The following is a 15,029-nucleotide window of genomic DNA, read 5'->3' on the forward strand; positions in this document are numbered from 1 at the left end:
CCATACAATATCCATTGTCTAACTCTGTCTTGTAGAATGAATTTTAACATAGCTTAAATAAAATAAAGTTTTACTTATGGACACAAATTTGAATTTCACATATTTCACATAATTTTCCTGTGTCACAAATGCTCTTTTAGGGTATTTTTTCAACCATTTAAAAATATGAAAGCAGCCAAAACTGGTTAAAATATATTAAAAATATATATATATGAAAGCTGAAACCGGTTTGGCTCAGTGGATAGAGCATCGGCCTGCAGACTGAAAGGTCCCAGGTTCAATTCCGGTCAGGGGCATATACCTTGGTTGCGGGCACATCCCCAGTCGGAGGGTTGCAGGGGGGAGCTGATCAATGATTCTCTCTCATCGATGTTTCTAGCTCTCTATCCCTCTCCCTTCCTCTCTGTAAAAAGTCAATAAAATATTTATATTTTTTAAATGTGAAAAACACTCTTAGCTCACAGCCTTATAAAACATCAGCTGCTACTTGTTGGCTGACCCATGCCTTAGGGGTAAATAGGCTCAATTCTTTAGCAAACTCTTGTTGGTAAGGGCTCAATTATATCTGAAGATGATTAAAGTATAAATGATATTGACATTAAACAGCAATTAGAGTACAGATAGTTAGAGCACGTGATGTCCATAACTTGCTCTGAGGTAGTTCAGCAAATAACAGCACATATGAATAGAGATTAGCAGAGAAACATCAGTGATGAGAGAGAATCATTGATTGGCTGCTTCCTGCATGCTCCCTACTGGGGAGGAGCCTGCAACCCAGGCATGTGTCCTTGACCAGAATCGAACCTGGGACCCATCAGTCCCCAGGCTGACGCTCTTATTTTCTGAGCCAAATGAGCCAGGGCAGACTTGAAAGTTTTAAAAATTAAAAAGTAGCAGTTAGTAAAGAATTTACACCTTTAGTAGGAACAGGCATTGGCCTGTTTACTGTGAACATGGTCAGTTTTGGTATCTATTTTGGTGTCTATTTTGAAACATTTATTTGGTTATGAACTACTTATCCTATCTAATAAAGAGGGAATATGTGCCAAAACCGGTTTGGCTCAGTGGGTAGAGCGTCAGTCTGCGGACTGAAAGGTCCTGGGTTTGATTCCAGTCAAGGGCATGTCCCTGGGTTGGGCACATCCCCAGTCAGAGGTATGCAAGAGGCAGCTGATCGATGATTTTCTCTCATTGATGTTTCTAACTCTCTATCCCTCTCCTTTCCTCTCTGTAAAAAATCAATAAAATATTTTTTTTAAAGGAGGGAATATGCTAACTTACTGTCATGCCCTCACAAAGATGGTGGTGCCCATAGCCAATAAGGAGGGAATATGCTAATTGACTCCCATGCCTTCAAAGATGGCGGTGCCCATAGCCACGAGATAGCAGCACTAGGTCCCCTCAGTCCCACTGGGGCAGCAGGCATGCAATACAGCCGAGCCTCAGATGGTGGCTGCTCAGTCGCCCAGGGCCACCTGAGGCTCAGGTAACCAGGGCCAGCCAAGGCTCACACTGCCGGCAGTGGCAGCAGCAGAGGTGTGATGGGAGCATTGCCTTCCCCTGATTGCCTGGTCTCCTCCTGCCCCTCAGGGCTCCTGGACTGAGAGAGGTCAGGCTGAGGGACCCCCCTCCAGTGCATGAGTTTCCATGCACTGGGCCTCTAGTTATCTTATACACAAGGTTGGTACTGTTGGAGTTACAGAGATTGCCCTATTAGTAGAATTAAAAGGATATGGTGCTTTTTAAATGAATTTTCTAAAGGTGAACTTCTGCTTTTTTATTAAGCATAATGAAACTACAAAAGATAGTAAGGATTTAATAAGTTTGAAGTTGTGAGAATCCTGTATAATAAAGAGCTATAGGCTAATTAGATCAAACAGCAGAATGACCATCTGGATGACCTTCCAGACGAAGCTGGGGCTGTGAGCCCTTGCACAAATTTCATGCATCGGGCCTGCAAGAGTTAATATTATATTATTCCATTTTCTTAAGTATGACTTAATTCTGTTATTTCAAATAAGGAACCCTTCTGTTTCTATAAAATGAAGCAGTGCTTTGTTTTGTTTTTAATTGCTTCCTACAACAATCTTTTATGTGCTAAGTACCAACCTGGTATGTATTTACTATATTATTAATCTATAAACTTACAGAATTTAAAGGAGAATATAAAAAGATGTTTTATGAAAGAAATATAAATTTAAGGCAATGCTTTGGTTACTTTTGCCATGCCAGTGTAGAAATATACTATATAAACTCACGTGTTAATAATTATTTGCCTGATAGTGTTTAAAGGATCAATAATTTTGTAATGAGGAACTTAAAATTTTTTTGCAAAAAATTTGAATCCAGTCTCAAATTGATATGCTCTCTGGTGTCTGGCAGGATAGGTAAAATGTAGCAAGACAGGATGATGGGTATGTGATATCCTGACTCTTACGAATATAATCTGATGAGTTCAAGTAAAAAATAAAAAGTTTGATGTCCTATTATATGTTTCCTTTTTTTTTCTTATCAATATTTCTCAGTTCTGGCTTTTCACTGCTGATAGCGCTCGCAAACATGGTGAACGTTCCTAAAACCCGCCAAACTTTCTGTAAGAAGTGTGGCAAGCATCAACCCCACCCAGTAACACAGCACAAGAAGGGCAGGACCCTCTGTGCAGGGAAAGCGGCGTTAGGACAGGAAGCAGAGTGGCTATGGTGGGCAGACTGAGTCTGTTTTCCGAAAAAAGGCTAAAACTACAAAGAAGATTGTGCTGAGGCTTGAATGCGTTGAGCTAACTGCAGATCTAAGAGAATGCTGGCTATTAAGAGATGCAAGCATTTTGAACTGGGAGGAGATAAGAAGAGAAAGGGTCAAGTGGTCCAGTTCTAGAGCGTTGTATTCTGTTTTATTATATGACAATAAAATCTTGATATGTTAAAAAAATATATTACTCAGTTCTGAAGAGTCCCAAATGGCTTTAATTTGGGGAGACCATCTATTTATTAATTTTTGTGGTCCATCCCCTTATCCTACTGAGAAGTAAATTAATTTGACTTTTAATTAAGAGATTAGAAACCTCTTCTTGTTGGAGCCACGTAAGAGCCCCAGAGCCTGGGTTCTCTGTGGTGGAAAACTAATGAGAAGTACATGCCGCACCTGCCTGGGGCTGGGGAAAGCGCCCTATGACCTGGTGAAGGGTTTGCAGTCACATGTTCTACCATTGAGTTGCACCCTTTCTTGGTGAAGCGTTTTGAAAAGGGACTCCCACCCAGATCACCTGGATTTAGGAAGACTGCCTGCCATGGAGCTTTGGAAAGGAGTTGTGAACATTCTCGGGAATTGCATATTTAGGACAGTCTTTAAAACGTGGTGTGGCTTCATCTTCTGAACGGTGGCCTCCCAGAAGGAAGACAACGGACTATATTTAGGATAGTCCCCATCACTGATCTTCACTGAATAACAATACGTACTGATTTGCCTTTTCCTTGGCTTTGGTAGATCTAAAGGACAATTCTTTTTATTATTATTTAGCTGGAATAATTTCATGGCACTTTGGGGGGAAATGGAAAGAAAACTGAAGATAGTGACTGATTAGGCCATGTGGAACAGTAATCTTGATTTGTGGACACAACGTCTTAGCGAACTACGAAGTACATGACGGCAAGCTGCGAGTTGATAGCAGGGAAAGTATTCAGTCTTGTGTCCTAGCCTGGATATAGCTAGAGAATGAGTCTCTGCTTATACTTTCATAGATGTAAGGACATAATAAAAACATATAACTTAATTTCATGTTCCGTTTTTCCATCAGATTCTTGTTCCATGGCCTTCTTATTCAGAATAGAACCAGAGGAGAGGCCTGGCGGGCCTTTGTATTCCAAGAGCCCTGAGACCGTTTTCTCAGTTCTGTGTTCTGTGTCTCACATGATAACTCGCTGTCCCAGAGCTTCTTTTTGATGCTTTCCTAGTCAGAAGTTTTAAATAATGTCAGTTTTTTGGTTGTTCTGAATGGTCTTTCCAAGAACCTTTTATCTTTAGTGATTGTTTCCCAAGATCAACATTTCCCAAGTTGTTAGATAGAAAATGCCAGCCTGGGTTTTCAGGTTGACCAGTTTTTTCTAGATTAATTATTGCAGTGATACAGTTAGCTTACTTGCTTTTAAAATTGATATCAACTTTCTTTTCTCATTATTTTGCTCCTGTAGGTTCCAAATAAGTTTCGCTATCCATTCTACTATGAGATGTGTTGGTATGTGTTGGAGCGCTATGTGTACTGCATAACCAACCGCTCCCACCTAACCAAGGAGTTTCAGAAAGAGTCCCTCAGCATGGGTAAGTGTTCTGCCTGGACAAACTTTCAAGACACCCCGCAGGACTGAGGCGATGGCCAGGAATATTCAGCAGGCTGTTGCTCAATAGTTTTGTTTTTATTTTATTTTCGGGTTTTTTTGTTTTGTTTTGTTTTTACTTATCTACCTGAAAGAACCAAATTTAGTCATTGGAGTTGAATGCTGGTTCATAGCTGATCTCCTACCCAGATGTGAATTATTAGGCTAAATGAAATATTCTGGATATCACATTTGTCTGAGTTTATTATTACTTCACTCCTCAAGAAAGGAATCAATTGTCTGGTACGTGTCTTACTTTTTAAAAAAAAATTTATTAAATATATTGGGGTATTAAATAGAGTCATAGGCTACTATTGTACATTTCTATGATACATAACTTGTATATTAAATTGTGTGCCCACTACCCAAAGTCTATCATCTTCCATCACCATATATTTGGCCCACTTTACACTCTTCATCTTCCTCTCACCTCCATCCTCTCTCTTCTGGTCACTACCATGCTGTTGTCTGTGTCTAAGCTTGTTTGTTTATTGCTTTCAGTTTTATATCCCACGTATATATGGCTAAGTAGTATTTCATAGTCTGTATGTACCGCATTTTTATCCAGTCATCCATCTGAGGACACTTAGATTGTTCCCATGTCTTGGCTATGGTGAATAATGCTGCAGTGTGCGAGCATAGGAAGTACAAATGTCTTTATGAATAAATTTGGGGGGCAGATACCCAGAAGATGGATTTGTGGGTCTTATAGTAGCTCAATTATTAGTTTACAAAACTATTTTTTAAGTATGCTAGTATGTGCTTCATGCTACTTTTTAAAAAGGTAATTAAATCATAACCCCAAATTTGAGTTTGAACTTGAAACTAATTTACAGTAATTTTCATAGGTAACTTATTTTTAGCACACAAAACGGGGTTCTTCTCAATCTTCTGAAAATCCTATAGCCATGATTCTTAACAATGGACATATGGGTGTTGGAATAAGGAGAGATCATTTTAAACGTGTTACAACTTCATTATTACTTGAAGGCCCCGCCTACGCTGCCTGTTTCTCTCATTGGCCGTATTGGCCAAGTGGCTTGTTCTTACTGCATTTTTTTTTCTCATACCAACAGATTTGGAGTTAAATGGGTTGGAATCTGGAAATGGAGATGAAGAAGCAGTGGATCGAGAACCCCGGCGCCTGAGCAGCAGGCGTTCTGTCCTCACTAGCCCAGTAAGCAATGGGGTCAACTTGGATTATGACGGACTGGGCAAAGCCTGCCGAAGTCTTCCAAGTCTGAAGAAAAGCTTGTCTGGAGACTCATCATCTGACTCTAGCCGGGGCTCGCACAACGGCCAAGTGTGGGATCCCCAGTGTAGTCCCCAGAAGGACAGGCCCGTGCATCTGACCCATTTTGAGCTCGAAGGCCTTCGCTGCCTTGTAGACAAGTTGGAGTCTCTGCCGCTGCACAAGAAGTGTGTCCCCACAGGCATAGAAGATGAAGACGCTCTGATTGCTGACGTAAAGGTAAGAGTTTCTTGTGTTCTATGACAGCTACTGACCTGGCTAGAGCGGCTAATTTCCGGATTCCGAGAGAGAAATTTTGCATAGTTCCTGGTTTATCAGAAATTATGTATATGTTTGTACTGCATAGTATTTCAGTTCCTAAAAAGACATGTCTGTTGTAAAAACACAAATTGCAGGTTGCTTTTTAAAATCTTTAAAGAAGAGCCTGAGAAAGTGTTTATATTAGGAAATATTACTTTAGCCCTAACTGGTTTGGCTCAGTGAATAGAGCATCGGCCTGTGAACTCAAGGGTCCCAGGTGTGATTCTGGTCAAGGGCATGTACCTTAATTGCAGGCACATACCCAGTAGGGAGTGTGCAGGAGGCAGCTGATCAATGTTTCTCTCATCAATATTTCTAACTCTCTTTCCCTCTCCCTTCTCTCTGTGAAAACTCAGTAAAATATAAATGAATAAAAAGAAATATTACTTTAAACTTAAGTTAACCTCAGATAAACAGGCCTATTTCAGAACAAAAGTAGCCAGTCTATCATTCTTACCCCAAGCTAAGAAAAAAATTATTTTATGTTGGGTTATATTAAGTAGATTTAGCATATTTAGTTTCAGATTTATCCAGTAATAAGACTTAAATATATTAGGGCAACTTCTAAAAATATGTTATTTTAGACATAATGCAACCTATTATATCAAGTTTCTTCATGTCATATATCTTTCTTTTTTCAAGAGATCTCTCAGCCCTAGTTAGTTTGGCTCAGTGGATAAAGCGTCGGCCAGCAGACTGGAGGGTCCCAGGTTCGATTCCAGTCAAGGGCATATTCCTGGTTTCAGGCTTAATCCCCAGTGGGGGGCGTGCAGGAGCCAGCCAGTCAATGACTCATCATTGATGTTTTTTCTATCTCTCTTTCTCCCTTCTCTGAATCAATAAAAATATATATTAAAAAAAAGGTAGATCTCCCAGTATTAGCAATCTTGAAAGCCTTTCCCACCCCTCATGTGTTATGTTAGTCTCAGAGAAATGAGGTTTTTTTTTAATATGTTCTTATTTTTAAGATATTTTTATTGATTTCAGAGGAAGGGAGGAGAGAGAGAGAGAAACATCAATGGTAAGAGAGAATCCTTGATCTGCTGCCTCCTACATGCTTTCTACTGGGGACTGAGCCCGCAACCCATGTGCATGCGCCCTGACTCATAGGTCGATGCTCAGCCACTGAACCATGCTAGCCGGGCAAAATTGAGTTTATTTTTAAGGAATCCAGATTTAGACCTTCTGAACTGGAGGGAGCTCTTTAAGTATTTTCTCATAGGTAGCCATTAAAGTGAACACTAAAAAATGAAAAGCTGGAAATAACAGTTTTAAGTCAGTGTCATACAAATACACGATAAAGTGACGCCACTTGCCTCTTCCAGAGCAAACCTTATAAAACAAAACTTGGTTGGGTTATGTGTATTAGAAAGCTAGCTCACAATTTGTAATAAGTGTTCTTTTTAAAACCTGTCATAGATTATTTTAAGCCTCAGAAGGATTATAGGGAATACTTTTGTCACCTTAAGATAAATGGGCTAAATATCTCATAGTAGGTTTTTTTTTTCCATCTCTGATTCCTGATTCAAGTTTTTCTTTGGTCGCCACTAAAGTGCTTCCTACCTTTTTCAGCTACCTCAGGAAAGAATTTCAAAGACTGAAATAGGACCTGAACCTTTTTTTCTTTTTATGATTGGATTTTCATTATATCTTGTTGTTTATACATCAGTAAAAAGGTAAAAATTAGAGAGGCTATGCCCTAACCGGTTTGGCTCAGTGGATAGAGCGTCAGCCTGCAGACTGAAGGGTCCCAAGTTTAATGTTGAGAGAGAATCATTGGTCGACTACCTCCTGCACACCCTTCCCCGCTAGAGATTGAGCCTGAAATCTGGGTATGTGCCCTTGACCGGAATCGAACCCAGGACCCTTTAGTCCGCAAGCCGACACTATCCACTGAGCCAAACCAGCTAGGGCCAGAATTTTTTTTTTTTTTTTAATATATTTTATTGATATTTTTACAGAGAGGAGGAAGGGAGAGAGATAGAGAGCTAGAAACGTCAGTGAGAGAGAAACATCGACCAGTTGCCTCCTGCACACCCCCTACCGGGGATGTGCCTGCAACCAATGTACATGCCCTTGACAGGAATTGAACCTGGGACCTTTCAGTCCGCAGACCGATGCTCTACCACTGAGCCAAACCGGCTTCGGCTAGGGCCAGAATTTTTTTATGTAGCCATTCCATCATGGATACATGTGGGAAATAGAAAATTATGACTTTGGGAATTTAATGATTTGTATAATTGTCTTTAAGAACCCTAAGAAGAAAGATTTCCTAATTTATATCTCACTAACATTCTTTTGGCCTGGGTATTTCTGACTCATGAAAAAGAAAAATATATTTTCAATCCTAAGTGTTGCCTATAGTGATTTCCAGAATCCAGTTGTAGGAAGCTAATCATTTGTACAAGGTCAAGTATCATGATCAAAATAGGCACACTCTCCTACCTCAGCAGTTAAATAAGAATGTTTGAGGAGGCAGCGTGGTAAGAGGAAATTTTAAAAGGTTTGGTTCAAATATTAAGCAATGTAAAAGAAGGCTACTATTGTAGAAGGGCGGTGAGTTTAGAAGATGCATCTGAAGAGCACTCTTCGCATTATAGAAGGGTCTAGAGAGAGCACCCTTCTGTTTATCAGTGATCATGAGAACATGGCTGCCGCTGCTGGCTAAGATGGAATAGCAGAGAGCAGAGCATGAGGAACGAGTCTTTAGTAAGATGACTGCATAGGCTGACAGTGCTTGCATTTCCCCTGCGAGGCTTTTCCACGCTGCTTTTGTTACTCAACACCATAATCATAATCAGAAGATGACAGCCTCAGATCCCAGCTCTGCAGGTACTTCCACTTAAGATCAAATTAATTGCCCGGCCAGCATGGCAACGGTGGTTGAGTGTCACCCTATGAACCAGGTCACAGATTCAATGCCCGAATTATGGGCTCGATCTCATGTGTGGGTCGTGCAGGAGTCAGCCAATCAATGGTTTTCTTTCATCATTGATATTTCTCTCTCTCTGATATCAGTGAAATGTTATTTTAAAAAAGATCAAATGAATTAATCATTCCTACGTTTGACTCTATTTAATCGGAGCTTTAGATAATAGTGAGTTTGGAGCCTGAATCATTTGAAAATCTGAAGGGAAAAAAGCATTGGGTTGGGTAAGTGCCGAGTAACTACACAACTAGAGACTCTAGCGCTGGAGAACTTAGCGTTGGAGGCACAGAAGCCCCACTGCAGCGGGGGACAGAGCGAGCTTCCTTTACCTTCCTGCAGAGGGCGGGACTGTTTCTGCGGGAGCCTCTTGGTTTTGCTGAGAGCCATAAATAACTGGCAGAAGAGAGGAGAGGAAAAGTGGTGAGATGAGATGTTCATAAACATATTCTCTGGAAGAAAAGTCAGTCTTGGTGATGTGGTACAAGGGCTTTGAGGGGGCCAAAATGTTAAGTTCTACAGTGATGAAGAGCGAATCATAGGATATAGAGTTGGAAGGGGATTCGATTAAAAAGTGTTGACTTGATGGTAAAATTCAAGGGAAAGTAATTAGTATGTGTAAAGTTCTGATTAAGAGGGGTGTGGATAACCTTGAATCCTAAAAGTAGACTAAAAATAGAATGGAGTTCTCTCCTCCTGTGAGATATTTCACGTTTCTAAAATTGAGAAGTTGTGTCCTGGATAGATGCTGAATCAAGAGGCAGGACCTGGAGCAGTGTGTATAGTAAGTCCCATTAATGTAAGAAAGAGTCCCTTTGTATGTGCATTGTGGGGGGAGGGCACATCAACTGCTGACAGCAAGGTGGTGCGAGTCAGCTGGAAGACTGAGTTTTATCAGACTATTGTTTTGTTTGTGCTTGTTTTGATAATAAAGAAGATCTCAATATCTGTAAAAGAAGTTTTTAATATATCAGTATAGCCCTAGTTGGTTTGGCTCAGTAGATAGAGTATCGGCCTGCGGACCGAAGGGTCACCGGTTCGATTCTGGTCAAGGGCATCTACCTCGGGTGCAGGCTCCTGGCCCTGGTTGGGCTCGTGCAAAGGCAGCCAATCGGAGTGTTTCTCTCACATCGATATTTCTCTCTGTCTTTCCCTCTCTCCCACTCTCTGAAAACCAATGGAAAAAAAATATTCTTGGGTGAGTACAAAAGTACACATATGCCTAACTTGTTTAATGAGAAATTCGGTGTTGTTGAATATTTTTCTATTTTCATGTTTGCTCTTAAAGCATTTACTAGTAGATCAGCTTGACAACCATTTGACTTTGGGGCAAAGCCTGTTTTTCCTCTATAAATAACATCTACCTCAGTGGGGCTGTTAGGAAATTAATGATGTTAGTAAAGTATTTAACAAATAGTATTATTACAGAAAAAAATAGATGTTACAAATCTTTGAAATTCATTTATTTTGCTACTTTGAACGATGCCTAGTCGGTGCCAGGAATCATGCTTAGTGTTGGAATAAACATGCAAACATTTCAGGGACTCAGCCCTCAAGGGGCTGGCAGTCCAGCGGTGGAACAGCATTTAAACGGTTAAGGAAGTGAGTGCATTTTAGGTTCCAGGCGCTGTGCGTGACACAGGGCTCAGAGTACACAGGGAGGGCCCAGGGGTAGATTCTGTCCTGGGGGAGGAGATTCAGTCTTCTTCATTCACCAGTTAATAAACTTGCCTGCTAGATGATACAGATTGATTACTTCAATATTATGTAGATTTTAAAATCTCTCAATTTATAAATTTGAAAACTACTTTGTGGTTCAATAGGCTACTGCTGCTTCTATCTAAAATTCTAACGTTTTATTTTGTAATTATGGTCTAAAAATTTACTCCCAGGAGTGTGATGAGATTGAAGCCAGAGTTTGGTTACAAATAAATACAGAAGCACTGATCAGAAATTTTTTTTATCTGATATTAATAAAGAGAATAACTGGTAGAGGTCCCAGTGTAATTAGATTTTAATCCAGTAAACCAGATTAGGAGTGGGGGAAAGCAACCTGTATAAATAAAACTTTATTTGCAATTCTTACTAACAATATATTTATAATAATTTGCATTCTTATTGAATAGAAAGTTTTAAAATTTTTAACTCAGTTATAGGCACATAGGTTAGCCCTGGCCAAGTGTGGCTTAGTTGGTCAGGTGTGGTCCTGTACACCAAAAGGTTGCCAGTTCGATTCCTGGTCAGGGCATATTCTCTGGGTTCCAGGTTCAATCCCCGGGAGGGGACATGCATCCAATCGATGTTTCATTCTCACATCAATGTTTCTCTCTAAAAATCTATTTTAAAATTGTTTTTAAAAAAGGTATATAGAGTAGGTTAAAATAGATTGTCTTTAAAATATTTCCATTATGTTTCTGTATTATGTAATGTCACGTTCTTAATAATTCTGATCTTTTTAACCTTTATTTTTGAATGAACAGATCAATTTCATTTTATTTGAGAAAGAGAAACATTGATGTGAGAGAGACACGTCAATTGGTTGCCTCCTGTATGTACTGCAACCTGGGGCGGAGAACGAACCCCTGACCCAGATATGTACCCTTGACCGGCAATCGAAACCAAGACCCTCCAATGCATGGGCCGATGCTGTAACCACTGAGCAATACCAGTCAGGGCTAATTCTGATCTTTGTTGCCTATCTTTTATCCTGAATTAATGGGGGCAGGGGGCGGCCTATTAATTTGTGATTTGGAGGCTTACTTGGAGTGTTTCCTAGGGCCCTGTCTGTTTTTGTTCTTTTCTGTGACTTCCAAGAATTTATACTTGCTACAACCTGAACTTGTATTTTGTTTCAGAGTAACATGTTCCTCTTAAGTACCTGTATTTTATCATCCCTCTAAGTTAGATAGCCCTAAGATCAAAATAAGCATTTTCTGCTCTGGCCAGATAGCTCAGTTGGTTAGAGGGATGTCACGTAAGGAAAGTTTTTCACACGTAATAGAATAGGCTGATTGAGTCTTCGAGTCTCAAGAATAAGTGCAAAGAAGAGATCTGGGATAGAATGACCATATAAACATTTCCAGAAGCACTCCACCAGAGAGCACAAACGTTCCTCCTCTCTTCGGCAGGCTGCTGTACAAAGTAAAGTGTGCAGCCCCGAAAGGTACTAGAGACTCACTGGAACAGCCATGCTGAGAGTGACAATTCCCAGGGTGAGAGCTAGGGTCTGAGTGGCCTGAAATGTTTATTGCAGTGCAGCCTCTGTCATTTTCAGAAAACTCAGGTTATATTTCTGAGAGTCTAAAGATTACATTTTAAAATTACATAAATCTCGACCCAAAATATGATCCTCTGTCGCCTGAGTGACTGCTTGTTCAGAGCTTCGCCCTTTCTGATTGGTGCGGGGAGAGTGGGTGACGCGCAGCGCCCCAGTGGCATCCAGGCGCCTGGCCGGGCGGTGTGCTGAGGGCCGGTGCCCTGCAGGTGGGTGACCGGAGGCAGAATGAGCAGGAGAAGTTAAGGTCCCAGGAGACTGTCTGTACACATTTGCTGTCTCCCTGCTCTCAGGTCACACTCAGATAATCTGACTTGGTCAGAAGACTTACCCTGTGGCTCCCAGTCACAGCCCGAGGCCGGCATCTGTTGTAGGCAGTGATGTTAAACAGAGACACTGTTCGGAATCTCTCTGTATTCGTTGGGACGTATCGTTCCTGAAGGTGTTTCTGGAAACGTGTGTGCGGTCTGTATTCTGGGCTGGGAGAGCAGCAGTGAGGGCGGTTGAAGCAAGTCATGTAAGCGGAGAGGAGCCTCAGCTCAGCTTCCGCCTGCGAGGCGGACCTTCCGAGCGAGCGAGCAGGAAGTCTGGGTCTGAGAGGGTGCTAACTGTCGGAGAGGTGACCCTGCAGGGAAGGGTGTGGGCTGGTACGGGACTACGGCGGGGCTGCCAGCGGGAGGCTCTCCCTCCCTGGCTGGCGCCCGCCGGAGCGGCCAGCGCCCTCGGGCACCCGGCTCCGATTGCAGGGGGCCGGCCCGGCGGCTCCTCCAATGCGGGCGGAGCGGCTGGGAGCACCTCCCCCCGGCTCTGCAGCAGCAGCCGGCCCCCCTGCCATCTTCCGTTGCAAAGCATTTCTGGGAGCTGCATGTGGGTGACGCAGCAGCATTGTTCGCGCAGAGGAAGCGCGCTGCTGAAGGTCTCTGGAAGGAGCTCCGAGCCGCGCTCGCTCCCTGGGGCGGGCCGTCCTGCCTGTGCACTCCGGCAGCTTTCCGAATTTCCGCTAAATCGGGTTTTCCGAGAGGCAGAAAACCTAACTCCTTCAGCACAACTTCCAGCCCAGGAAACAAAACAAAGCCGCCGGGAAACTTCAGCCCGAGCCCAGCTCCAGAGGGACAGAGCACAAGGTCAGCGGCGGGGCCTTCCTGGTCCGGGGTGTGGAGCTGGGCTTGGCGGAAGCAGAGGGACCGCGCCGCAGCCAGGACAATGCGAGGCCACTTTATGTCGGCGGCCGCACGGCACTGCTCTGTCCCTCGTTGTGGGATGTGCTTCTGAACTGGGTCGCTCGGCTTTTGGGAATCCATCCCCTCCTCCGCCCAGCCCCGCTGCTCCCTCCCCTTCCTGTGCCGGGTGGGGTGTAGGCTGTGTTTGAATGTTCTCCTAAACCAGGCTTCTAGATAGGCGTTAGCCTTCTGCATGCCGCCCCCGCTCGCTGTCCCAAACCCCCGCCGTGAGGGCTGTGGCTGCTTTCTATGGGTTCGTGAAGAGCCGCAGCGGAGTCTGTCTTTCTCCGTGAAAACGGGGTGCTTGGTTGTGTGGCCCCAGCAGAATAAGGCTTGGAAGGCGATCCGCATTTCCCTCCGCACCCACACAGACCCAGTAACCGAGTCTATGTTAACAGCCCCCTCCCACTTCCTCCCACCCGTCCCCACAGAAACCCAGCTGGGAGCACAGGCTGCTTCTGGTGCCGTTAGGCTCCGTTCCACTCTGCAGTCCGGCAGTTGCGGCTCTCTGTGCCGTCTGTTTGGCCGAAAGTGGAAAGTCCCTATTTGTGGACAGCCCTGAGCGCCCTGAGCGCTCTGGGGAGAGGAAATGGGCAGAGTCCTCCCGCCGCGGTGCGAGGCGGGGGAGGGGAGCTGTGCATTCTCAGGCTCACATTCTGAATGGACTGAGTTTTCCACCCCAGGGAGATGAGAGCCCACACCGGAGTCTTGTCCAGAGGCACCGCACCCTGCCTCTGTGCCCCACGCAGTGTGGTACTAACAGGAGGCTCCAGAATAGGGTGCCATAGCAACTCCGAGTAAATAAACGGCTGGACATGAAATCCGTTTGGGCGAGGGGGCGAGGCATCTGGAGGCTTGGCAAAGGGGATCTTCAGAGAGAAGCTTCCTGGGTGTGAGTTGAAGGGTCTCTCTGAGTCCCCTTCTCTGGGTTTGGAACGTGATCCTCAGGTTCAGGAGAAAAATGCTGGTAAGGCGATGCCTCCTGCCTCAGAAAGTTTGGTCTCTAGGCAGAGAGCCCACAGGTTATGAGAGTGATTAGGAAAGGTGACCAAGCATACTGACCTATCCAGGATCAAAGTTTCGTTTTCTCTGAACAGTTAATATCCTACATTCACCAAGGAGTCATGTCACTTGTCTTCTGGATTTGTGTGTATTTGACGGTGTCATTCCTTTAAGACTCATGAGGTCAGAGGGATTTCATCCTGCTGGGTTTGGAATTCAGAACTTTGTCTATAAAACTTTAAAGGTTTCAAAATAACACTCAACCACTGTGATTCACTTAAGTGGCAGTTTCTTACTGTGGTATTATTCCTAAGTCATTCAAACTAGATCGGTTAAAGCCATGAGAGCACTATTGTTCCTAAGATTGTTCGTGCCCTATTTATAGGAATAAAGGCAAATAATTGACCGCGCATGTGTGTGTGTGTGTGTGTGTGTGCGTGCGTGCGTGCGTGCGTGCGTGCGTGCGTGTGTGTGTGTGTGTGTGTGTAAGAGAGAGAGAGAGATTTAAGGTTGAGATTTCTGTAATCAACCTTAGAAGAACAGAGCCCTTGGTTGAGGTAGACAGGTAGACATTAAGACTCTGCTGTTCAGATTATTAATTCAGTATTAGCATATATGTATGTATGTATGTATGTATGTATTTACCATTTTGCTGACATCTGCAAATTGAAGTCAGTACTTACTA

At 43.2% G+C, this 15,029-nt stretch overlaps 1 protein-coding gene and 1 long non-coding RNA gene across 9 annotated transcripts in view; both read left to right on the plus strand.

Annotated features, from left to right (window-relative positions):
• KDM2A (lysine demethylase 2A) overlaps positions 1-15,029 on the plus strand; it is a 66,237-nt gene that overhangs the window by 37,354 nt on the left and 13,854 nt on the right. For all 8 annotated transcript variants that reach the window (XM_045573814.1, XM_036416697.2, XM_045573811.1 and 5 more), the window contains 2 exons: positions 4,188-4,314; positions 5,447-5,841. In XM_045573814.1, the coding sequence (XP_045429770.1) occupies positions 4,188-4,314; positions 5,447-5,841 (522 nt within the window). The remainder of the gene's footprint in view (positions 1-4,187; positions 4,315-5,446; positions 5,842-15,029) is intronic.
• Positions 8,001-9,893, plus strand: LOC118706972. Its single transcript, XR_004984157.2, has 3 exons — positions 8,001-8,828; positions 8,883-8,884; positions 9,877-9,893. It is a non-coding gene; the product is annotated as an uncharacterized LOC118706972 (long non-coding RNA).

The sequence above is a fragment of the Pipistrellus kuhlii genome, unplaced genomic scaffold, assembly GCF_014108245.1.
Source record: "Pipistrellus kuhlii isolate mPipKuh1 unplaced genomic scaffold, mPipKuh1.p scaffold_m20_p_56, whole genome shotgun sequence".
In the NCBI taxonomy this organism is placed as follows: domain Eukaryota; kingdom Metazoa; phylum Chordata; class Mammalia; order Chiroptera; family Vespertilionidae; genus Pipistrellus; species Pipistrellus kuhlii.